This window comes from Trachymyrmex cornetzi, unplaced genomic scaffold, assembly GCF_001594075.2.
Source record: "Trachymyrmex cornetzi isolate Tcor2-1 unplaced genomic scaffold, Tcor1.1 scaffold797, whole genome shotgun sequence".
Taxonomy (NCBI): domain Eukaryota; kingdom Metazoa; phylum Arthropoda; class Insecta; order Hymenoptera; family Formicidae; genus Trachymyrmex; species Trachymyrmex cornetzi.
Genome location: NW_017300132.1, coordinates 1,256,783 through 1,284,568, shown reverse-complemented (window position 1 = coordinate 1,284,568; position 27,786 = coordinate 1,256,783). Strand labels below are relative to the sequence as shown.

At 35.4% G+C, this 27,786-nt stretch overlaps 1 protein-coding gene across 6 annotated transcripts in view; it reads right to left on the bottom strand.

Moving 5' to 3' along the window:
* The window catches only part of LOC108768445 (serine/threonine-protein phosphatase 2B catalytic subunit 2), a 169,813-nt gene that overhangs the window by 54,268 nt on the left and 87,759 nt on the right, over nt 1–27,786 (bottom strand). For all 6 annotated transcript variants that reach the window (XM_018518863.1, XM_018518859.1, XM_018518858.1 and 3 more), the window contains exons 3-4: nt 16,013–16,137; nt 5,766–5,877 (exon numbers count right to left, since the gene is read on the bottom strand). In XM_018518863.1, the coding sequence (XP_018374365.1) occupies nt 5,766–5,877; nt 16,013–16,137 (237 nt within the window). The remainder of the gene's footprint in view (nt 1–5,765; nt 5,878–16,012; nt 16,138–27,786) is intronic.

The following is a 27,786-nucleotide window of genomic DNA, read 5'->3' as shown; positions in this document are numbered from 1 at the left end:
TATTATGGCTAGTCACGACGTAGAAAAATGATATATTTGGGATACACGAAATATACGGTGGCAAGGAGCAACCGCGCATTTATCTTGATAGAACCGGTATCGAACTTCTCTATACGTCACGGTTAAGCGCGCTACATTTTTCTCGCGTCATTGTTACCCGAATTGGCAGAAAAATGTGAGCGCGGCAAATGTCGGAAAAACGTCGGGAGAAAAAAAAATGCGGGTAGGATCGCGCGAGCGCGATATATTATCGCGACCTACTGCATTTTCCTATACAACATTATGCCTGAGTTTTACATAAGACGCGATAGGGACAAGCTCTCACATTGTTGTAATCCACAATGCCCGCTGCGGCTACATTAGTTTTATATAAAAATAAATATGCACGATACTCTTGACAGTTTATCGGAGTTAAATAAAAATTTCTGTTGTGCATTCGTTTTAAAAAAGAGGAAATAAAAAAAAAAGAGAGAGAATCACCGCCCCGCTACCCCCATTTCTGTGCGAGCGTGCTATCGCGACTTCGTATCGCGAGGAAAAGCTTGAACCGCTGGAGATAATCGCAATTTTCTCGATCGGCCGGCACGTGAATGCCGGCATAATACATAGCGGCATAACTAGGCCGCGTAAATAGGTTGCTGCGAAAAAGAAAAAAACGTGGAGAGACGCGGATATGCGCGGGCGAGGGCGCAACTCTCTCGCTAACCCCCGCGCGGGGCTCCCAAACGTCCGCCAATAAATGCACGGCAAAAGCTCCGTTAAAACGATGATTAAAGCGCCGGGTGGTAGCACGCGTTGAGATTTTCGCGGTTATCGCGATTATTAAACGCGCGCGGAATCGGGGTCACGGTGCGTGCGCGAACGAGCGAATTTTTGTCGGGTGAACACCCCCTCCCCTCGTCGGGTGACTTGCACCCCGCTTAATATCGCAGGCGGAAATGGCATTACGCCGGTTGTGGATGTAGGTATGTAAGAGGAAATTAGAACTGTTCTTCAAAACGAAACCCCGGATACGAGAATGGACCCCGAGTAAGGAGGGTGCGCGAAGATGAGAAGTGGGTCCCGTGCTGTTTCCCTCTTGACGTTTACTACAAGATAGCTTTTTACGTTTGCAATAATAATAGAGCAGTGAGGGTGGAATATAAAAGACGACGGGAGGGATGTAACATCATGCGGGACCGACGAGATACAATAAGGCAGCATAAAACGTTTAATAATACATAAAATGTTTTTAGAGGCAGTTAAGAGGGCTATACGACGAATTTATGTCCGACGTTCGTATAATCAAAGTATCATTAGGAAACCGGGCGAATTTATTTGCAAGATATTAGTACGTCGTAAATAATATATTATTTCTCACTCTTAAGCTTTAAGAATAAATAAATTGACGTCCTTTCTGAAATTGCTGATAAATTAATCAGACTGAAAAAATCTGGTTATCTACCAAAATGTATTTTGTTTAGCATATTGATGAAATATTTAAATATTACTTAATGATACAGTAATTAACTATTTAGTAATAATTAGAAAAAATAAGTTTTCCGATTATCGCATCAAAAAAGTGACAACTCTTTTTGATGAAAAAGGTTTGTAAAGTACATAAACAAAAAAATAACATTTTTTAAATCAAATTTTTACAATGATTAATTCCATTCAAGCAAAAAAAAAATATCTGCTGTTATATTTTCACTGGTTTATTCTTTGGATACCGTATAGCAACGTATTATTAACTAAACCAAACAAAAGGATGAATATATTCGTCAGATGGTAAAAAAAAAAACAAACATTTTTTTAAATGCAATAAATAAAAATGTATTTTTTAAATAAGCAAAAAATATTGGTAATCTTCGAAAATCACATTTAGTTTCACATTTGTTTGAAATTAAAAAATGATAGACTTAACACTGGACCAGTGTCCAATTAGCGCAACAGTGAGCGAGTAGCAATTGTTAGCAGATGAGACGACAAAAGTATGAATGGAACGCTTGTTTTACAAATCTCATCAGCTTAAATAAAAAAAGGTGACTCTTAGTAACCCATTTTAGATAATAGGGGAGACCGGGACTGGTTGTCATACGGGGTTGATTGTCAAAATGCTTATAACTCAAACAAGACACGGTAGAAAAATCTCTTTTTTTGACTGTAGATAGCTGATATAATATTAATTTGTTGTGTAAATTGGTTTGCACCACAAGCATTGTATATATTATTTATAGCGATTTTTGAGAAAATAAAGTTGGTGAATAAATTTTTATAATCACCTATTTTGCTGTCTGACAAATCTTTGGCATTATTAACCGTAATATCCCTGTATTCACAGAAAATGATATATCTTAGAAGATCTTTGCTACAATTAAGTAATCATTATTCTGACTAAGTTTGTGAATACAATCTCTTTTATTAAAAATGGCTATGTGGGGTAGATTGACCAAAATGAGACGAGATTAGGTGACAATTAATTTTAATATCTTTAGAGGACACATTTTCAGAGAATATACTTACAAATATATTATATTTCATGTAGATATATATTTTTTCATTTTTCATATAGAAACTATGATACAAAAACAAATTATGTATTTTATGATTAAAATAACTATTTTATTTGTATTAATACTATAATTACTATTATTTCTCAAAATATAGAACTGATATTAAAATAAAAATTGTGTTTTTTATATGTGTTGTCCATAACAAATATGCTACTGCCAATTCTAGAACGTGTGACAATCAACTCAGAACACGGGGTTAATTGTCATATTTTCGCAGCATCATTTAAAATTAAATAACTTATTTTTATGATATGATGAATTCACGAATAATATTTTTTTTAATACTTAAAGGATGGAGGTATATTGTAACGTATATAATATTTCAAAATCAGGCATTCACTTTTTTCTAAAAATCAATAATCAAAAACTGTGACAATTGGCCCCGGTCTCCCCTATATAGTGACTTTCAGTAATTTATCAAAAAAGATAAGGAAAAAGTAACTTAAGTGACTGGATTGCAGAGCTGAATTAATATTTAGAAAAGTAAAATTAGCTTCTGATCGGTGTTTAATTAATTACATTAACCGAACATTTAATTCAAATTATTTCATCAAAGCCAAAGCTTTATAGCGTTCTCGACTGCAGTGAATTCGAACGTGGGTTAAATTAATGATGTTACATGCTCTACTATTGGTTGATGTTACATTCTCTACTAATAGTACGTCATTAATCCAATCGAGATCGGTTCAAATCTACCGCTATTAGTAATTATCGTCTAAGTTTTATTATTATTACCAGACATTTTTCAGTACACTAACCGAAGTAGGGACGTTTCAGTCCTAATTAGCTTCGAAAAATATTGTCCCTTCGGATCTGTCGCCACAAAGATGTCGATGCATCCCTCGCGATGCATAGCTCGGACACTCGCGCATTAGAAGCAGGCGGCGTCTCGCGGAAAAGTGTATCGATCGCGGAAAATTGTCCGATACTAGGTCAACCTACGAGTATTTGCGAGGCGCCCCCGCTCTCCGTCTCGGTTTCCCCAGTCGCGTCGTTATAACATTTACGATGTGATCGACAGGACGAGAACGAGTCGTAATATGCGGCATGGTTTCCTCGTATGATGATGCAGGCAAGTATACCGGCTCACTGCAGAAAGCGCGGATTGAACGCGGAGAATCGCCGGAGATGCGTTTCGACTAAAGGCGATCGTTGGATTTTTTCGCAAGTCGAGCTTTCATTTACCGGCTGCACGTACAAACGTGCATAGATGGACGAGAGGATGCGAGATGAGCAGCTGCGTTCGACGTTAAACACGCCGCAAATCTGGATCCTTTGGTATCCATGCGTATAAATTGCACTAGGGCAGAGCCCACGTAATGTAGCGTAAACTCACGCGATTAATGTAATCCCGAAGTTCGTCGGTTGCGAACAAGCTCGAACTTAAGCGAAACAACAAGAGAGCGAGAATCGCAAGCGTTCCCTAAATGCGTCGGCCGTTCGACGAATGTAACGTGCTGCCGATGTCCGGCGGTTTACAATCTCGTAACTTATCCAACGTGGGGTACACGTGATCGAAGGACTATGGGGACACACGCAGGTCACAAGGTCGATATTGTACACGCAATACGAGTTATCGCTACGATCGAGTCTCGTTATTGCAGTTTTTTACTGCAACATGGCACAGCGTAAGTATAACACACATATCTTTTTTATTAATTCCAGAGAATTTTCATAACATAATTTTCTACTTTTATTTTATCTAAACGGGACAATTCTGTAGTATGTAGAACACAAAAAATAAGTATATGAATATAAATTGTAACAAAACTGTGAAATATGAATCGTTTAAAATGATATTGTCACGCGATGGTATAATATTTATACTCTCAACGCGATGCGATGGCATGAAAACAAATATAAAGATAATATAAATTAGCTCCATTACGAATTCTGTTAATTAAGTTAAATATATTCCCAATATTACGCTCACATAATATTCTACAAAACAATATGTTTATTTCTGCATGCATTTAAAATTAGATTCCAATATTTATGCATGAGGATAGTTTATTTAGGTAATTAATAAATAATACGATATTAATATTTTTTATACAAAATCGATAAACTACACAAGTTTACAGCAAAATATATACTTTGAACTAAACAAGCTATTTTTTATAGATTTTCTTTATGTATTTAAATTTCTCTATGTATTTAAATCCTTCATAACATGATATAACTAAAAAGTAAGTTGAAATGAAAAAAATCCAATACATTCGTGACTACCGATCAAAATTTCAAGATAACGATTTGACTTGCATCGTTTTTGGCCTCCAAAAAAATCTGTACACTCTAAATTTCTTGCAGTGAAATCTCACTCCAAGAGAGTGAAAATGCAACCACCCTTGAAAAAAAGTGAAAATATTTCACTTTTTGAAAAAAAATTACGATCTTCACTCTTTTTAGAGTAAAATCACATTTTTTAAAAATAAGATTTTACTCTTTTGAAGTGAAAATTCACTTTAAAAAGAGTGAAAATTGTCACTCTTTTTAAAGAAATGAAATATTTTCACTTTTTTTAAAGGGTGGTTGTATTTTCACTTTCTTGGAGTGAGATTTCACTGTAAGAAATTTAGAGTGTAAGAAACACCTTATCTGGTTCAAAGTAATTTAAAAAAATATTTTTTTGTAAATTAGTATTATCTTTATAGTTAACATTATGTTTTCTTCGTCATAAATATATTCATCTACAAAACTCGCATAAATTAACACTTACAATTTTTATTCAGTCCTTTCTCGAAAGCTACATTTTGTTACTTAGACCGTAATTACGACACACGCGTGTATGTCAGGCACCGAAGCTCGCGATGTAGGTAGGTAGATGAGCTGCATAAATTTCGCCACCGCGCAGAGCTAATTCACCTTACGAGGCAACACCCCGTCGTAACTAACGTGACGGAAGACTTAATCTGAGTCGCAAATTATTAAACAGGAAATAATTTCTTATTACGACGCGAAACAAAAGCGGGACACGGCTAAAAAGCGTGCAACGCGAAGCGATATAAAAGATTCAACGACGCGGGGAAATGAATATTTCGAGATCGGAGAGAGAAAGAATGGACGGGCTTTCTTCCTTGCAAATTTTTGAAGGAATGAGAAAAAGACTTGCAGTCTTCATAGATTGTAAAACTGCTCGTTTGACATATTTTTAAAATTATAAATATGAATACAAGAGAAAAGCTTACTTCCTCTCGAAGAGGGTTTACTTACATTCCTGCTTAAATGTGAAGTATTCCGTGAGATGACGGCACTCGTGGTTACCTCTGAGGAGGAAAAGTGTGGTTGGATGGCACAATTTCAGCGCCCACAGGTACAATACGCACTGAAACAAAAACGAAGACGTAGATGTCAGCTGAAGGTAATTCACCGTGTAATAACGCTGATACCATTTCATAACCTTTAGATATAAATTATGTATATAGTCGACACAATATATTTCGAAATAAATATTTTTAAAACGTTATAAGTATATAATGTTAGAATTGTCTTTTATATGTCTGTCAAAATATATAAATTAATTCATTTCTGTGGTTAGTTTTAAAGTAAACAACATTTGTAATAACGTATGTTTTTAATAAATAATAAATTTTTAGGTAAAATTTAATTTTCTTGAGTTAAATTATTTAATTTATATTGTTTTATATAAATTAATAAATTAATGACATATTGAGTAAGGACAGTGGCAGCTTATAGAAATGATTAAAAATAACTCAAATTAGGTATAATTAGACGTTATGAATTTAAATGTATTCTGTTAGATATAAAAAAATAATTGTAATCCAATCTCTTGAGTTAAACATTTTGTTATTTTTAACTTTTATGTGTGTCAAAGTATGATTTAATTTTTGCATTTCTATAATTGTAACGTAAATAGTGTATGCACTTAATAAATAATAAATTAAATTTAAATTAAATTCAGTACATATGCTTGAGTTAAATTGTTTAATTAATTATTTTAATTTAATTAATGACATATTGATTAGAGCAATAGCGATCTATAGAAAAGATTAAAAATAATTCAAATTGAATATAATTCAACATGATGAAATTAATAGTGTAGTTATAAAAGAAATTAAATTGTCAATAAATTATTAATGAACGATCTATTAATAGACTGAACCATAAAAGAATTTTCGAAAAACGATCTGTAATGCCAAAGAATCTATTATAACGTCTATTATAACGTCAGCTTAAATGATAAAAAGAATGTTTTACGAGGGGAAATGGAACAATCGTCAAAAACATAAATGTTTAAATCGGCTTGCGATTTGCATCGACAATATCACGATCTTTCTATTAAATCGAAACAATTCGTTAGTCTCTATCCAGCAGCTCCAATCGTTCGAAGATCCCCGGTTTGATCGGCATTCCTCCGCTTTAATTGCAGAACTTCCGTGTCGACATGAATTCGAGCGACGTGTTGCCGACAGATTGCATCGCAGAATGTATTCGGACCTCGCGAGATTCTCTCCATAATTTAACGTGCTATTAATGGGTGCATCGGTCAAAGAGAGATGAGAACTAAACTCCCAACTGCTTAATTTCCTACTCTCTTCTCTCCTTTCTCTCTCTTTCGTTATTTGTATATTTTTGCCTCTCTTTTACGTTTTTCTTTTATTTTTCTGTTCTTAAAAGACTTGTCCTAGAATGATAATAAATAAGCCTTCCCTCCCCCTCTCTCCCTCCTCTCTCTCCTTCTCTTTCTCTCTGTCCCTTTTTCTCAATGACAACGATGCCATTAATAATCCTGAAACGTATAGTGCTTAAAAGTGAATATTTTGGCAACGGAGACCTTACCAGCAGTTCTCTCATCTTGCAAAAATGAATCGGGTGGCGAAAGCCATATGACTTGTATTTGGCTTGCGTTTCGTGCACTCGATAAAAACACACTGCATAGTTGCACAAGGTATGCGTATTGTACACAGGGTGAAAATAATTATGTAATAAACGCGAGAATTGCTCGCCGAAACTCGAGAAAAAATAAATAATAACAATGTGAATAAATCATATAGAACTTAAATATAAGATGTTGTTGACTGTGTGTTATAAAATAATAAAAGTATAGATAAAATATTGAGTAGCTTGCCTCGATCGTGAAATAAAAGTTCGAGTTTTGAACTACTCTTCGATGGAGCGATCGGAATTGTCAGAATTTGGCTGTTATTCGGGGTGAAGTGCGTTACGCGCGAATGCATTACTAATTAATATTATTCGTTGTAACGCACAGACCACTGACCCGCATTAAATTGGCAATGGCCGTTGCTAACGAACGGCGGATTTCGCACGAATTTTGTGTCCGCGCTAATTAGCTCGCTCGCTCGAATGTGGCGGGCCGTAATGACGACTCCATTAATTTCAACACGGTTTCGGATAGAAAACGGGGAGGGAGACAGGGCGCGATTTCGTCTTTTATGTGGTTAACATTTGTCCCGCATTCATTGTGTCCGCGGCTATTTAATAATCACGAGTGACGCGGCACTTTTAAACAGGCTTAATTGCGCGCATGAACAATGTAAATTAAAGCTTTTATAGGCACCGCACGTTCGTCGGCAATTTTCTCGCAATGTGGAAAATTTGATCGAACAATCTTGATATCATCAATATGCAAAATGCAATTGCTTCAAACGCAAGATTTCTTTACCCACTCAATTTTTTAATACCAATTTTAACCGGAGAGAATTCAATGGAATCCAATATTTCTTCTCATAATTTTTAAAGTTTTCAACGTATTTCGAAAATTAAATTTCTATTCAACGATATAATAATAGCCTTAAAATGGAAAGAATAAATTTATCCTTCGGCAATTCGAAAGTTTAGTTTTAGTAACACTCCACATTTTCGATCACTTATCACAAAGACTTGTTGATATTTCATTATTTTTAAAAATCATCAAAAGATTGTGAAAATCAAATTAAAAGTAATCGAAAAATCAGTAGATGAAGAAAAAATGTCTTAATTTTAGAGTTACATAGAAAATTAATACAAAAAACGTAACACTGACAATTCGCAAGCAATTATATTTCTTCATTAAAATTTATAGCATGTCAAATTAATATGGCTCAATAAATTTAACATTTATAATATGGTTAAATTAACACATTTAATTAACACATTTTTATACGATATTTTTAACAATATCCAGTGTGATAGATACATAACGAAGCGATACAGTGTGGAATCTCTAAAGAATTAAAGGCAAAATGAAAACCAACTCGATATTATTATTCATTCTGGAATGATTTTTCTCCTTTAAAAAGTTAATCTTTGCCTAACCTACCGAGGAAAGGATAGCTGAGTGGCCCTTCCCAGTCTTTCGCGACTGCAGAGCGTCAAAAGGGGAGAAAAAGTTGAAAAATATTCTAGCACCGTGGTCTTACGTAAGGTGAAACAGATGTGATTGCGATTGAAACCGCTGGACCGAAACATTTAACCTTTGTGTATCAAATCGATACCATGGAACTACCAACATCGCATCGCGGGCTCGACTCAGTGGGATAGAGGGAAAGAAATGTCACACATTGGTTACATATAGGATATTTATCTCCCGTTCTCGCGTCTCACAGGATCGCACATCGTGGCGACGGTTAACACGTCGGCGGTGGGGTGTATCGATACACAACGCGGTTTTTTCGATTTTGCATGATCGCCGCGCTTCCGAGAGCGAGATAAATCCTCGCATCCGTAAAAGCCAGGGCGCCAGCAATTTTTTTTCTTAGACTTTCGAGGTCAATTATTTTCTCCCTGCTGACCCGATCGACTGTCTACCGTCGTCCGCCCCTCGCGTCGTTCCGCGACCCTTCTTCCTCCACCATCCCTTTGCGAAGCCAACGGAGCGGCTGCTCGTTCTCGCCTTGTCCCGGCCGCTATAATTACACGCGAGGGCCCTCATTGGCATTGTAACGAAATAACGTGCTCATCCTTCAGATTCTGCCGCGGATCACTCGCGAGCGGAGCACTTGTGCTCTCCGCATCGGATATATAGGTCCCTTCTAAGGGCCATCACACACAAAATGACATGAACTGCATAAACATAGCATAAGATCGCTCGGCCAATGAACATCTTGTGCAAATCAATATGGCGTATTTTTGCCAGATGATCATTGGTCTAGAGGGCTTATGCAGTTTGTCGTTTTGTGTGCAGTGGCCCTTACACGACGATTGTGCGAAACGCACATACCTAAATGTAGATTGACAATCGAATTCGTACATAAGATTATAATTCTTTTTTATTTTTAACTCGGACTTGTTAAATTCATTCGTCGTCCAAATTAATATCTTCTTCAAGGCGGAGAATCCATTTGCGTTTATATTCCAATGATGTTCCCGCAGTTAGAGAAGTACTCTCGAAACTCTTCAATTGAAATAGTCAAGATACCGATTGAAACTTCTTTTTCCAACTTAACAAAGATTTGTACTACTTAGAAACATGCTGCTTTATCTTCGTAAACATTTTCCAATGTTTCCATAATTTCTTGGCTATTCTTTCAAAGATTCTTTTCAATAAGAATTTTGATAGTATGGTTCTTTCAATACCACTTGTGAAAATAGTTGATTGGTTTATTACCATTCAATGGAGCATCTTCTGATATAGAACTACCTGATCCTATAAAATCTTTTATCGAAGGGTAAAAATGGTTATCATAAAATATTTCTTCTCCGGGTAGGTAATGAAGATCATCATCATTGATTTCAAAAATGTCATCATCACTTGTAATTGAGTCGCCTTCGGATTCACCACTACTCCATGCATCACATTCGTCGTTTATATCCGACATTATTTTATAATTGACAATCAGTGTACACACTTTGAAAAAACTTCTTGAATATTTTGAAGAAAAGAGAAATGACAATCGCGAGTCTAAATGAGAAGTTTCTTTGAAACAACTTTTTACTGATCAAAATCGATTTTTACGGAAGAAAAAATCTATTGAAAAATAGAGTTAAACGTTTTCAAGTCAAACTTTTTCTAAAAAAAATTTTTTACGCAAAACTGGGAAGCCTGAAACTGAATTTGACAACAAAATCGTATTCGGAACGTCAAAATATAGAAGCAATAATGTATTCATTCAAAGTTGCAAAAAAAAAATTTGTTTCTGACTTTTATGAAAAGTTTGGTTTTTATGCAAAAATCGAAGATGTAAGTTTAATTAGATGACAGAATCGCATTCAGCACGCCAAAATATGCTATGAATGACAAATCTGATCAAAAATATATGATTTTAATTTTATGCGCCTAAATGCGCCATGCCGGCGGTCTGAAGGTTAAATAAAAAAAGAAAGTATAAATTTAACCTTCCGCTGGTAATCATGGATCTTAAAGGCACAGTCGTTTTCTTGCTTTAAATTTTAATAAATAAATTTAAATATGTAAAAAATAATCTATGACAGTAAAAACTATAGTATAACTATAATATAATTTCCACGATAGTGAAAACTATGACAGTAAAAACTGGTTGTTAAATCTTTCAAGTGTGAATTTTCTCAAATTTTTATACACTCTAAAACAACATAAAAATATGCACTAAAGTTCGAAGACTCAAGTTAAATTAATTGTCGAATTTAGTAATTAAATTTAACAATTAATAATTTTGAAGTTAACCTATACTTCCATATCCTCTGAATTGTACGATTGCATAATGTGCTTTTCTTATAAACGTGACAAATTATTCAAGAAAATTTGAAGGGAACTTCCTTTCTACAGTGAAAATGATTTTCGAGAACGAAATAAGATTTTCAAACGAACGATTCCAGGAAGAAACCTCTGTATTCGTGTCTTTTCTTTAAGCTCGGATTCGACCTCTATATCTCTTGGGATGATCAAGAGCAAAGGTTTCCGTCGAACATGTCGTCGGAGAAAAGGCTTCGGTTCTGCTATCGAAGAAGCCATCGGGATCGCAGGTAGAATATTGATCTCACGAAGATTTAACGTATCACTATCGCGTGTATACCGTACACAAACACACACCTATACGTACACTAGAATATACATGTACACAGCTATCGCGGTATCGCATCGCGCGATTGCGTACCTGTGCTTCAATGACATACTCTCTTAAAACGCGGAACCAATCCTTTTTCCACACCAGCTATTGAACGAAGCATCCTTGAAGAATTGAGCATTCTCCGAGTGCAAGAAGCTACGCGACAGAAACCCTTTTCACCAGAACGCACGTGGTTCCGACCGATTTATAATACCATTTTACCAGTGGCCGAAGGCGGTCCATTTTCTCCGCGAGATGCTCCGTGCTCTCAAATATCGTGTAAAATAAAGCAAAGAAAGAAAGAGAGAGAGAGAGAGAGAGAGAGAGAGAGAGAGAGAGAGAGAGAGAGAGAGATAGCAGTGATAGCACTACACTCCAACTCTCATGTCTTGTGACTAGATCAGCGCTCACGTAACACGTAAATACGATCGCATCCGCATCTGCACTACAGTAAAATTATCTTCCAAGAAAGAAAATATCACCGACACACTGAGAAATCTTGTATTTCTGCGAACGGAGAAAATAAAAACTGTACATAGAAAAAGTCTGTTAATATAACAATAGCTAGTAGAAGTGAATAATTCCAATCAAATGTTCGGTTAATACCATATAATAAAAAATAATTTTATTTTTTTTTAATATTCAGTATCATTAGACCTATAGGTCTAATACTGAATATTAAAAAAAAATAAAATTATTTTTTATTATATGGTATTAATCATATAATAAAATATTAAAATATCTTTAGACCCAGAATATTAAAATATCTTTAGACCCAAATAGTTGATTGTATTATTATAATAATACAATCAACTATTTGGGTTAGTAATACTTATTAAATGTTCAGAAAAAAAAAATTATTTTTGATTATATTAAGAGAACATTTTATTGGAATGTTCATTCTACATTTGGTAGCTAATATCAGACTCTTTTTCTGGTCTGACAATCGGACCAAAAATAATTTATTTAATGTCAAAGATAAAGTTAATAAAGAAAGTGAGAAAAGTACAATATAATTAATTAACGTTATTAGTGTTTATAAAAGTAACTTCTAACTCGTGTAGCAACTGAAACGAAAAGAATGTTCCTGGGAAAGACTCTGTATTACTGCGGTATTACTTTGTTTGCTCGCAAATATGTATCAATCGATTTTAAAAGATTCCATTAAGTTCGGTTCATCAGTTTGATTGGAAACAGCAATTCGCATACGGCTTTGGACCGTCTACATTCATTCGCGTGCGTCATAAATCTGACGGCATCCGTGCGCGCTTCACAACGACGACATGCTGCGCCTTGCATTATTCAGAGAATCTACGAAGACGTAGCTCGATCTGAATAACGGCAACCGTGGAATATATCAAGAGATTTTCTTAAAAGGAGCCATCTTGCCCGCGCGCTGTCTTGCGAAATGTACTTCGCGGAGAATATATTTAAATCTTGGGTATACGCAGCGCGCCATGTGTAATACCACGTACAATATTGGATTGTCCCCTATTTCTTCCGTAAATTTCTACACTGCCATGTAGATTGCTGCGTAAAATCCTGGTAGTTTTCATTACAAGTCAGAAATTATATCTCGCGAATGTTTGCCACAGCCTTTTTTTTTCAAATAAATCAATGAATGAGATTGCAAATAAAAATAAAAATTATCTTGAAACTGATAATATTTCTTTTATTCCGAGTAAATTAAAACAGACGAATAAATCCACGGCGAAAGACGTAAAGTCTTCAAAATATAAGATTACTAACAAAATATAAGATCGCTTTTCCTTCCAAGTATATTCAAGAATTTTACGATCAATGTTGAACTTGTAGTATCATCGACTTTCTTCAAAAATAGAGTCCTGAAATTTCATCTTATTCGAGATATCTACGCGCCGTCGCAGTGAAATTGCATTTTGTGTATCGCGCGGTTTAGGACGATCGCACTAAAACTTTGTAGTTTCTCCACTGCCTTCTGGAATTCGCAAAAGGAAACTGTTCGTTACTTTAAAAATTCGCCGGGACACGCGAAAGCGTCGCGAGAAAGGAGCGAGACGCCGCTCTCTCTCGCTATTTCGAGTCTCCTCTCGCGCATTTTCTTGTTCTTAGTAGCACGACGGAATATTGCATTATGCTCGACATGAAGCGAACTCGCCCGTGACGAAATTTTATCTCGCAGAATAGACTACTCGTGTCGGATCAAAGTTGATTATTCGCGCATGCTTCGAAATTACATTTAGGAAAACGAGCATAATACTTCCGAGTAACAAATGCACTGTACGTGAACACGTGCAGGAGTCTTCCTCTCTTGACTATTGCGTTTTCTATATTCAAAGTGGAGACTCTCTATTTAAGAAAATCCAAAACGTATCTATCTCTACGTGGGGATATCTAGCCGTTATATTTAAATAAAAAGGTCTTCAACGAAAAATCGAGTTTTAGAAATAATGAGATGCGACTAAAGCAAACAGGATATTACTTTTCTAGGTAATATTGTTGACGTGCGTAAGATCGTTGATATGAAATTATACTTTTACGTGGAATTGTAGACAAGAAGTTATACTTTTATGTAAAATTGTTGGCAAGGAGTTATACATTTCTAATTTTTAAGAATATGTATGAGTTGTTATCGCGACGAAATAATCGCGATTACCATATCTAATGCAATACATTTGATAACGTACTGTTCGATAAAAAAAACATCAGAATGAGATTAGTCATTTCCCGTAGCTTTTTAGGACATTGAATAAGAATCCGGTTTCCAAATTGTTCCATCACGTCATAATTTTGAGAAATTACTCCATCACGTCGCAATTTTCAGTTAAAATTGTAATAAGGGGGTATTTTATCATGTTATAACTACGGTATGTGACATGCCAGAGAAGTTTTATTACAATCAACATTAAGTATGCCGTTAGAACTTTCAGCCATCAAACGAATTTTTTAGTATTGGCTCTCATATCAAAATTAATAAGTTAAAAATCATGAAAGACCTTTTATATGTAAATTTTTACGATAACCCGGACATTTTCATGTTTTGATATCCGCCATATTGAACCTGTCATTCTAAATTTGTCAATTAAGTTACTTTTAATATCGGATTATTTGTATTCAGTGACCTAAAAATCTTTTAGCTTAAATAAATGTGTAATTAGAATCCATTTGATAAATAATAAATAATCAACAATCAATTCAAAGCTTTTCTGTAAATTTAAACCATGAATGTCTTATTAACCATAGTTGACACTAAAAAGTCTTTTTGAAAGCTGAAAATCTCAACAACTAAACTTTGCAATAAATTCTCCAGCTCGTCATACATATCATACTTATATAGTATGTAACAAAATATACGAAATATATAAACAGCTCTTTTTAGCAACTTTTAACTGCAAATTTTTCAAAAATGTAATGTAAAACAATTTGGAAAACAGATTCATATTCAGCATATTCCAAAAAACTAGAGAACATGATTAACCTTGTTTTGGTGTTCAAAAGTTATTTCTTGTCGGACAATGTAATTGATTGTTTGTTTCTAAAAATCAGAGTTTTCAAGAACTTCGTAAATGTTAATGAGCAATTTGTTAATTAGCTATTTTAATAATCTTTGAATGTGTCAGGACATTTACGACAATCGAGTAGCATCAAAGCAAACCTCTCATTGTCAGAGAATTAACGATTTTATACACTTTCGCTAAGCTGGATGAGCGAGCCAGCGATTTAATAATTAATTAATTAGAACATACGCTAATTACAAAATCCGATGAGTGAGTGCTCTCACATAATTCTCGAGATGAAACTTTCTCCCCGACAATCAGAATAAAGGAATAAATTTTCATTTATACGTTTGTCCTATTTGTAGATACAAAAGTACATGCAAATAGCACAGCTACACAGCATATGCGGAAAAGATGATATTATTGAAGTATCAAAAATTTCAACTAGATATAGATTTGAAAATAATTTTGTTAAACTAAAATAATTATATAGGACGTTCAAACTGGTTGCTAGAATATCAAAACTTTTTGTAGCATTACTCGTGATACTTGAGATTCCTATGTAATTATTTTAATAGTCCAACAAAATTATCTTTAGATGTATATCTAATCAAATTGTTAGACTTCAGCATAATCGTTCTTTTCGTATTTAAAGACAACTCTTAATTGTTCTAAACTCTTAGTTAAAGTTATATAATATATCTGTGTCGATTTAGTAATTATATCAAGGAAAAAATTACTAAATCTTAATACATATTTTTTTCAATAGCACTAATTAAACATTTATTTATACTTATTGAGTAAATAAATATTTACTCGATAAAAAATGATTGTTAAATCAAATTAATATTTATTTAAACATTAACAAATGTAAATAAACATATATTTATTTAATGCAAGTACCATTAGTGTACTATTCAAACAAAATCTTTATTAAATATTTATTAAAATTTAGTATATTTTTTGTATAGAAACTACTTGCTACTGTTCACATACTCACTTCGATACTGAAATAACCTCTGTCCACATAGTCGCCTAGGAAGAGATACTTAGTCGAGGAGGGTGGACCGCCCACTTCGAATAATTTCATCAGGTCGTAGAACTGTCCGTGAATGTCGCCGCATACTGAAACCAAAAGTAGAACCAAATTAAATGTGGAAAGGAGTCACCTCCTTCAAAGGGAAAACTAGTGAAGAACTAATTAGTAGAAAGTTTTCTGAGCTGCAAATTACGTAACGTCGTATGCAATACTCTTTCGGGGCGCATTGAGTTATGCGAGATAAAAGCGCCATTCAAAAAACGAGACGTAATTACCCAGCGAGCGATTAATATAGTGCGATTAAAGCGCATCTTGCATCGAATATATAGACATTAGCGACCCTTGAGAGTCGGTAAACTTGTTTGCGAACGTTTCAAAGTGAAATTACGCTCCTGTGTCGTGGAGGATACGGGACGAAGCGGGATATGTTGAGAAACTTCAAGTTCTCGAAACCGAGAACTATTAGCGACCAGAACCCGGAGTGACGTAGGAGTTACTTTGACGCGGTATTCGTCGTCCGTTTTCAATATTGTTTCACATTGTCTTAAAAAAATATTATTCCATAGAATTATACACTGAGAAACCCATTTAGTTGAATCAACCAAGGATTTGTTTGCCCATATCCAAACAAGAAATTAATTGATGCAATAAAATAATTTAGTTGAAGCAAAGCATTTGGTTATTGTAACATTTCACTTGTTCCTGATAAACATTGACATCTGATAAAATTGTTTACAATAACCAAATGTTTGGCTTTAACTAAATTATTTTATTGTATCAACCAAGGATTTGTTTGCCCATTATTCAAACAAGAAATTAATTGATTCAATTAAATGGGTTTCTCAGTGTACATATAAAAATTTATGTATATATATGTATATACAATTATCGCTATGAATTTAATCATCTAATCATGCTTGTAAGATCATACATAAAAACGGTAACAAAGACATTCGAAATGTGAAGACGTTAAAGTACCTACATTCACTTTTCTTTCTATCCTTTCATATCCTATTATATTTCTCAAAATGTTTTTGTCCTCTTTGTGCATTTTGTCCAAATACCACAACGCTATTTTGAAGTGTTTGTACAATTTCGAAACTTGACGCTCTCTTTAGCGGACAATAGACGGTATAAGACGAGCCAAGACAGGCGACGAAAGAATTTTTTTTAAATACATAAAAAAACAGATGTACAATAAAATATAACGAAAAGAAAATATGAACACGTCGGAAAGCGATAAACTGTTATACACATGATGATAAATGAAGGCCCATAAACTGCTGCGACTTAGTTTTCCGCCATCTAGCGAAAACTATCGGAGAACTGAATACCGGTGTGCGCCGGCATAACATCATAGGCTCTTACGACTATCAACTATTTTTATTATTCACCGCTTACAGTACGTTACAACGTTGCTTTCGCAACATTTTCCGATACCGTTTGTTGCAGAGGTGCACTCACCAATAAAGTTGTTCTCAAACTATGCGCCGCACAGTGCAGTCGTCCGTTGTGGTAATCAAATAAAAAAAAAGCTATATAAAAAAATCTATATTTCAGCTTTATACTTCGTTCGAAAAGCGCGGAATCCACCAATGAGGGATTGATGGGAGTCCGACGTATGATATTTCCGCCATAATGGAAACTGATCCACGAGATACGTTATTATTAAATAGAATTTTGCGTGGTTCTCTTCAAATACATACATCGGTATAGCTGGTGCGCCGCGATCGACTCTATTTTCATATCGACTCAATTTTTCATGTTTAAAAAATTTTTTTTACCCGGTAGAGAGATAAAACATTTGCTTCTATAGAGCGAGAGAGAGAGAGAGAGAGAGAGAGAGAGAGAGAAGACGCGTGAGCTCAGCGTTTACATAAAATATTATCGTGGAACAAAAGCAGACACCGACGAATAACATCGACGGCGCTTTTTGTTCAACACACGACGATATATCTCACGTTAATACCGGGTCGGTCCAGAAACTGGGACAACGTCGCGTAAAGCAGCGAAATATGAGGCGGCAACCTGACAGCGAAAGCGCGGATAGATACCTACGATAATTAAATTAAGATCGTATTAATATAACGGGACGAGAAGAGGCAAAATAATCGACTGTAAAGGATGAATAAAGGAGATAGAGTCAGCGAATGTGGATCAGCCTGAACGGTGATATGGTAACGTTCTTAGTTTTGGAGAACCGTCCTATAATCTTTGTTCTATATAAACACCGATATTAGAACCTTGTCAACAGTTCTATAATCTTCATCTTCTAAATTCTAAGGAAAAATACAGCGATAGAATCATGAGAGAATTGCGAGAATTTGCAAATGTTAATTAAGATTTTGCAATTCACTCGAAATCTCGTAATATCGCTGATTTTCGCACCATATATTACGTGAATTAATAACTCCTACGGAAAATGAGATAATTCGAGCCGCTCGTCTACGCTTTAAAAGTCGAGTGGCGAGGAATGCGTGGGAAGGAACCTACTCGAGACTCACAAAAGAATAGAAAGAAACTGAACTTTATTCTTCAGTCTGTTCCCTCCCGCCGCGGTGCTTGCACCTCGCCATTTTTATTCTCTCCTTTTTTCTTTTTCACTTCTAATGTTTTCTACGAAGAGCAAACAGGACGAGTGCAAGCATCGTGGCGTTATAAATAAATGATGCTTCGCAAACAAGAAAAGAAAATATCTTTAGAAAATATTGTAAAGTAACATTATCGATTCGGTTTAGCGTATTCTGGGTAGAAAATCTAATAAATTTTGTAAATGCGTAGTACAAATATATCCTGGCGAAAGTTTAAAATTTTAGTTTTCGAGTTTTGAACAATTTAGAGTTTATCTTCGACTTATGATCGATTTTCCCATTCTTTGATCTCTCGTTTCTCAATTCTCATAATCCGGTGCCCTATTTTTCGTTGGGAAATGTCTTGGGATTCCAGCAAGTAGTAATTTCAGCAACGGATGGCACTGGTGCACTGCCGCAAACCAAGTCTAAATATTTCAGACAATCCCCAAATGTATTGGCTTGGTTTGGTTCTCTCTCTCCCTCTCCCTCTTCCTCTCTCTCTCTCTCTCTCTCACTCACTCACTCACTCACTCACTCTCTTCCTCACCCTCTCTCTGCGCGTTTAATTATTCGCCATGCGGATACCGTAGGGCACAGCACGAGCAAAGCAAGAACGTAATTTTGGCTTGGCCAACAGTGACCCCGACGATGTTACGTACTATTCTATTGACTCGGCTTTTGCCGGCGCGTCACGTGCCACGTGAACCAACTAAATTTTCACAGAAGCCGCGCTTATAGGGTCCTATGCGCGCAGTGTATTCACAATCGTGATCTAATTATTTAAATCGCCTACGTCATGGGACAGATCAATGCGGGTGTACTTGTCGATACCACGCAGAACATAGGTTCGTGTTGTCACGTCTATGGAACGAGATAGATCAGTATAAAATATCCGACATCGTTACACGATACGCGGAGTCGTTTTTCACTCGTTGCCTAAAGCAATTTCTAGTTCCGCACATAACCCTTTACCGTAAAGTTAATAACTAACTTCAACGGAACTACTGAGACGATTGTATACCTGCGGATACGTATATCTGCAAGTTCATAAACTTGCACTTGGGAATGTGTCTGGAGATTGCTTTAAGGACGATACGCGTATTCGGTCCGCTAATTGTAAGCTGAGAACAGAGACGATCTTCCTCTCTCTACCTCTGTCTCTCTTGGTCGACACAAAGTGAATTAAACGGATATCCGCAGCGGTTCGCAGCGACAAGGATCGCCGCTAAGTAAGCACGAATTAACATTGCCGACAACATGCCGAAGAGCAGTTAACACGAGATATGGAGACACGAGCTATTAACGCAACAGCCACGAGCCAGCCTTGATCGAATACCGATCCTACTGCTCGCTTACATTCCAATATTACTCCGGAAATTCGTCTTCCTCTCGGCTGTGTTTCCCTGATTTATAAAATAGGATAAGACGAGAGACGTTTGGGATAGCCTATAAGCAGAGGAAATTTGTCGACCATTTTTCATTCATCGCCCATCCAAATTTTGCATTGTAATAGAGTTTGGTAAAATTGTTACACTGAGAAACCCATTTAGTTGAATCCATTAATTTCTTGTTTGGATATGGGCAAACAAATCCTTGGTTGACAATAAAATAATTTAGTCGAAGCCAAACATTTGGTTATTGTAAACAACTTTAAATGTCAATTTTATTAGAAACAAATGAAATATTACAATAACCAAATGCTTTGCTTCAACTAAATTATTTTATTGCATCAATTAATTTCTTGTTTGGATATGGGCAAACAAATCCTTGGTTGATTCAACTAAATGGGTTTCTCAGTGTATAAGATATAGAAGTATCGATGAATTATTCTGTCATATGTAAGCCATCGCTTGTTACACTGTTAGATATCACAGGAGCAATAGTAACTGATCAATGCCTTGAATTAAATAACATTTGATTAAATATTAACATTTTGTTTTTTTTTTAACTTTTACGCGTGTCAAAATGTAACCATTTTTATGGATAGTTTCAAAGTGAACAACGTTTATATTAACGTGTGCACTTACAAGGAAATCCAAGGAACCCAAAGAACCGTTTCCTTCTAATTTTGATAAGCTTTAAATATGTAGTTTTTTAAACAGAAACCAGAGATACGTATTTTTTTATAAAGGCCAATCGCATTTTTAGAGTTTGCAACATTTCTTTGAAAAAAATCGCTTATTATCTTTCAAAGCGAATATTGTTGAAACTGTAAGAGATACAAAAAAATATCTAAAATAATAAAATAAAAGTTGAATTGTTTTAAGAGTAGATACTTAATAATTATAATTAAACAAATTTTGAATTAAACAAATTTTTTTTAATTATTATTTTAAAGTACTTTTTCAATCATTCAATTTTCATTCAGAACATTTTTTTCTATCTCTTACAATTTCAACGATCATCGAAATCGAAGGGAAACACTTCCATACGTTTTTTTTTAGTAAATTACAAATTAAATTTTATTCAAACTTAATTTAATTTAATTTATCGTGTATCAATAAAATTAATATTATTTCATAATTAAATTTATCTCTATTCTTTTAAAATTTGAATTAACAATCTATTGAACAGTGACGACCTACATATATGAATAAAAATAACTCAAATTGGATATAATTTGATATAAATTTAAGTGTACAAGATTGATATATTTTACAAGAATAGAAAATGGAACTAATATGCCCTCTAGAAATCTCTTAAATAAAAAACATATTGTGTGTCCTATTTATTCGCTTTATCTCTCTCCTATAACTGTGCCGTTATTCGTTATGGGGCGATGCTCCATGTGTGACGAGATGGAATAATTCGTTGATATCTCAATCTTGTAACAATTTTGAGAAACCTACCGCTACGCGGAATTCGGGTGGGCGACGAATGAAAGATGATTGACAAATTTCTTCCTCTAAAGTGTCTCGCCTTATCCTGTTTGATAAATCAAGAAATCTCCTTATCTAAGGGAAAGACAAATTTCCAGAATAATAGCGATATTCCTAATATTAAAAAAAGAAAGAAATGCTCAGAACACGAATCATGTATACGAATGACTATAGCACACAAAAAACTGAAACAATAAATCATAAGGAGTAAATTTTGGCCAATTACAATATATAGAAACCATATAAAGTCATAACATAAGTGATAACAAATCAAACATATTGATTTTCTTACTGCTTAAATTTTACTGTCTAAGTTTTTTTATACCATGGCCCTAAAAACTGAATAATAATTATTTTCGTAAACTATTAAAAAAATATCAAACATCAATCTTAAAAGAACTTTCTAGAACTGAAGTGAGGATGCGTGCTAACTTCACATGCCCAGGAGCACCTAGCTAAATAATGGTCTTCAACCTTTCCTTTTTCTTAAATACTAGACAACAAGACGCTATTTGGCTTTTAATATTATATAATACTTAAAAGAGAAAATGTATAAATATACAAGCACATAAGTATACAGATCAATCACGAAAATCTAACCTTTGTAAGCTGTCAAGACATTTTATGCTGACACTTATTACAGCACGAAATGAGCTAAGCAAAAAAGAACCAAGCATCGCAGAAAAACGGCAAAAGTTATTAAATCTCTTACAGCTTTTTTATATATCGAACACAAATAATTTCTAAAGATGTTAAAGTGTATATAAAAATTACTAAGTAACTTCTTTATACTTGTAAAAGTAATAAAAATTAATCCAGATACGAACGATCCATCATGTGTAGTAAAAGACCGGAAAATCGTCGTCTGTACTGAGGGTAAAACTGGTTTGACGAAACGGACATTATCTCGGTTAACGTACTTAGTAATTAGGGCAATGTGCGCAAACCGCTAACGACGAAGCTGCCGCATTAGTTGCATCGCATTTTTATTATAATCCGATTAAGCGTGGCGGCGACCATGGCGACTTCTGTCGTTAAATAATCGGTTTCCACGTTTGCAATTAACAATCTGCTCATCGCAGCGCTAAAGCGGATTTCGCTCGTGCGCTGTCTCGTTGATTATCGATGAGCGCCGGCGTTTCCGCTTAAACAGCAGGAGGACAGTCATCGTGGATGGCCGCATACGCGCTTTTAAAAGCTCGTGAACCTCTCGTGCGTATTGTGCGCAATTTATTCGGTCCGCAAAATTTATGACCCATCGGCACTAAAGAATCGGAGAGCTATTTTTTCGGGTAATGTATCGTGATCGCTATATCACGGGTACTACAGGACAAATGTCATTGTCTTACACGACTATATATACTGCGTGCGTGTGTGTGTGTGTGTGTGTGTGTGAAACTTCAACCTTGCTTTGTCATGTCTTTAGCCATATTTTTTTTCGTAGACTTTTTATCACTCTTTCCTCGACAGCTACATCTTTTTTATCTGTATAACACGGTCTTAGCAGCCATATTTATGAGGAAAAATATAGGTCGAATAAGCATAATTCAAATACAAGCCTCTCCGGTCCAAGTGGATACCAGGTACGAGCCGTTTCACGGACAACGTCCGTCGCAGGGAAAGTAGCGGGCTGATGCGGCGTGTTAAGCGAAGTAACCGACTGCAAGGCTACGACGACGGTCTCGGTTGTGAAACGGTGCATAAAAATGCACTTACTTAGCCGCATATAAATCGATCCGCTCGCTGTTTACGCCGCTATTCCGAGGTGGTGCATAAACTGACACTCCCCTGTACACCTCTCCAAGCCAAGCAACCACTCTTCGTCGTGCAACGATAGTAATGCCTTCACGAAGGGAAAACACGGCGTGGTTCAACGTTAAACGTACGTCGCGTAGAAGCGCGAAACACTTTTCTCGACGAGATGCCATCGTTACCAGGGACGCTAGTATTTCTGACGTCGAACGGCGCTGCAAATTCGATCGAGATCTCCCACGCCGAAACACAGGAAATGTTAGAATTTACATAGAACATGTGAGAACACAGCAAATATGGGACATCCGTTTGTTATGATACGTCCTGACGCTACGGAATAATGGGTCTTTATGAGGTATCGTGTAAACCGTTCGAATTTCGACGATAAACGGATCTTATGTGTTGCGATTCGCTTCGATGACGTTTCAAGTTGAAGTTACTGTCCCGATGCGCGTTCCATATTGCATCTAAGCTACGGATCGAAGGAGATGGCTCCCAGCCGTCCTACCAGCGGGGATTGGACGCTTTAGTAAGAGATTCGAGCCACGTGCGGATGTAACGCGGCATCGTAATCCAACAAGCGTAGTACGTTCCATGGCGGTGCAGTTAACCCACATTGCTACGGAACATCCTAGCCGTGGAAGAGCTTGCTGCGACTTCGTTAGCCGGCGCCATCGATAACGACAGTATCCAAGCGGAACCGTAAACTATAAAGATTGTAACAGGAAATAAGGTACATCCCTACCTCCGCTTTTGACGCAAAGTGCTTTCATGTGCACTTCTAGAGAAAAAGTAGTGGTGACACAACTATATAAATGACAACTATATAAATTTTACATGTAAAATCAATGTATATATATATAGTTAAGTAAACTATTTTATAATTATTGCAACTATAAATAGTTTATTCAACTATATTAATTCTACAGAATTTAAAATCCGTATGAGATTCTTAGTTTAGTATTGTATAGTTATTATCTATATAGTTGCCAGCTGTGTTTTTCTCTGAATGTGGAATAATGTTGCTAAATGTTGACACAGAAACGCAAAAAATAAAAGCTGAAAAATAACTAAGCGAATAACAAAGATATTACGACCGCCATCATATCTGTAAAACATTAAAATGCTTTTAAGCAATCTAATATTAGAATGTTGTTTATACAAGTTGAAGAAACGTTTACCTGTTAGAAAAATGTGATTTTTTAATATAATGTATGCAGAGATGTCATGATAAATTCAGAGATATTCATAACTTACTGAAATGAAAAATTATATATATAATTATAGATCTGTTTTTTATTCCTACAATCTGTAAACTGGTGCACACGGTGCAAGTTGAATAAGTGGAACAAATATATGTTCACTTCACTTCAACTTATCGCACCGGGTGCACTAATTCAGAAAGTGCAGGAAAGTTCAGTATCTTAATAAAACGAGAATTAAAATTCACTTAGATACTATGAGACACGCATACATCACAACGATGCGCGCTGTTACATTTTTACATCTATGTGACATTCATAGCGAGAAGAAAATAGAATAAACCAGAATAAATCGGAATAACTATGGTATATTTTTGCTTAAGCAATTTCCGGGGAAAATAAGTCATTCTCTATTTTCGTAAAATATCAATCTTGTGGCAAACGTGACATCCGACGTGCGAGATAGGATAATTCGTCGATATCCTATATCGTGTAGTAATTTTGCGAAACTCTTGTTACACGAAATTCAAATGGGCGACGAATGAAAGATAGTTGGGAATCCAAAACAATTGCGACTATTTGCAAGTCTCAATGTGCGAGAGCAGAGAAAAAGAGAGAGAGAGAGAGAGAGAAAGAGTATCTTCTGGGGAATTCGCCATTAAGTGGAATGCGAGCTCGCTAGGCAGCTCGAAGCTATTTCGGCTGTGATTATTTCGTGATCATATAAATCTTTCCTCTCCTCCTCCTTCTCTTCTTTGCGATGAAACACCGGGGACGCAGCTTGACAATTTAAGTTACACGCTCCGCGTGCTAGTTTCACCGTTGAAGAGCCGCGTTCTCGTACAAATATCTTCTTGGCACACACGCATTTATTTATACAAGGTGTTTGAAAATTAAATGTCCTCGATGCTTATTTTCTTCATTTAAAGTGACAAGCTCAGTTTATGTAAGTAATTTCAAGTTATAAGTTCATAGTTTACTATCTTAAGACATTCTTAGAACAGAGAAAGACGACAAACAAGTCGAGATTTTCATTCGTTGTTTCCTAAAAATACGAATTTTTACAACTTGACATATTCCAAATTGAACTTGCAACAATATTTCTGATTTCAATACAATTTTTGTTTACAATATCGCGTAATATATGACATTACCACGTTGTATAACACTGCATTATTCATTGTTTTATCTCGGTAAAGTAATTGGGGCAAAATTATCAAAGCAATTTCCGATCTTTTGTCTCCTGAATATATATTTCGGACTACCTTTACCTTATTAATTTTCGCATTACGTCAGCTCGCGCAATTCGGACGTCGAAGTCATACTAAAACGTTACTGCAGTGCGCCATTATGTCAGCCAAATTCCCCGGACGACTCTTACAATTAGCTTAAGCAGCTTGTAAGTACAACGGCCGTCAGTACCTGAAGCAGTTTATGCTGTTCCAGGACTTCCATTCTCCGCCCACGAGAGCCCTCAGGTTACTCTCTTGTATTTCTATCACGTACGATATAGGTGACTGAGAATTGTGTCCATTCAAAGGTAATTGTCATAATGTGATTATACTGTAAAATCCAAAAGTGTAAAATGTGACTTCAATATATGTGTGTGTAATTTTTCGTGTAAAAATAACACTATACTGCATATCAATACAGATTCACACATTTAAGCCAGAAACACATAGAAAAATACAAAGCAGTAGCCAATCACAATAGAGAGCTTAAGGCGATGATGTTACGTTCTCTACTGAGATTGAATCGCTTAGGGCTGCCGCACACAAAATTCCGTAATAATACGTGTAAGATGTAAACTTAAGTCGATGAGCCAATCAGGATACTGCTTTAGATTACGTAATCTAACAGAAATGGAAATAATAGTAAATTTATCCATAACCTCGCAATAAGGTGAATTTTAACCGGTTGAAACTCGCCGTATGGATAAATTTACTGCTATTCCTATTTCCGTTAGAGTACGTAGGTCTAAAGAAGTATCCTGATTGGCTCATCAGCTTAAGTTCACGTCTTAAGGTTACTGTTACAGAAATTCTTGTCTGCGGCAGCCCTTACTACTAACGTCTTACTGCTTTACGTTTTTCTGCTTTATGTGTTTCTGACTTAAAATGTGTAGTAAAGTGTCTTTCCTACAGAAAACTAAATAACACATATATATTGAAGTTCACTTTTTCACACTTGGATTGGCAGTGCGTGCCTGACATTATAACGTCAACACCTCACATCATCGTATTTTTCGATCCTCGTTTAGTGAAACGAAACCGAAGAAATTGAAGCAAAATTTTATGATCATCGCCGTGACGAAAGGTGAGCACATAGCAGATCAAGAAATAAATTGCAGCAAATTGGACTACTCAACACTTCCAAGTCAAAAAGGATGAGTCTCTTTAAAGTGTCCAATAAATATCGGAATACACGATTAATGTCAAAATGTGGAAAGAGCTTTCTACGTAAATTCAGTCTTGGCATTAAGTGTGATCTCTGAATTACTCATTGAGCGATTCCTCTATTATTTTCAAATTCGGTAAGGTAAATGTCCCTATTTGTGACCATGACCCTATTTGTGACCACTCGTGGACTTTTATTAAATTAATCAGAAGTTTTAAGTAATTTATCTTCGCAAAGGGTATTTATCACGTTTAATGATTAGTTAGCCATGGTTTGATATATGGTTTCAGTGATATTTGACTAACAAATAATCATGAAAATGTGAAATAAGGTGCTCGTGTCTCCATCAGTGACAGATTGAGCACATGTTTGTCGCCATGTTAGTAGACGGCATTTGTCATGGAACAGTCACATTTTTGTTATGTCGTCCGGGATAAAACGTTTAAGAATATAGTTTTTTCGTAAAAGTGTCAGTAAATACTTAATAAATATTGTGCTATGCGTGGATTCTAAAAAAGGTTAATAATTTTGAATATAGATACATATAGATGAATGTGACAAATAGATACAACAAAACACACTAGTGGCAGATTGAGCACATGTTTGTCGCCATGTTAGTAGACGGCGTTTGTCATGGAACAGTCACATTTTTGTTATGTCGTCCGGGATAAAACGTTGAAGAATATAGTTTTTTCGTAAAAGTGTCAGTAAATACTTAATAAATATTGTGCTATGCGTGGATTCTAAAAAAGGTTAATAATTTTGAACATATAGATGAATGTGACAAATAGATACAACAAAACACACATGTTTCCATTTGTGACCGTCTTAAAAAAATTAGTCATAACATTAAATATCGCTCCTCTTTTTGAAAAGAAAACAATTAATACTCATCTCTATATGTTTATGGACAAGTGTGAGTTGCATTTGTA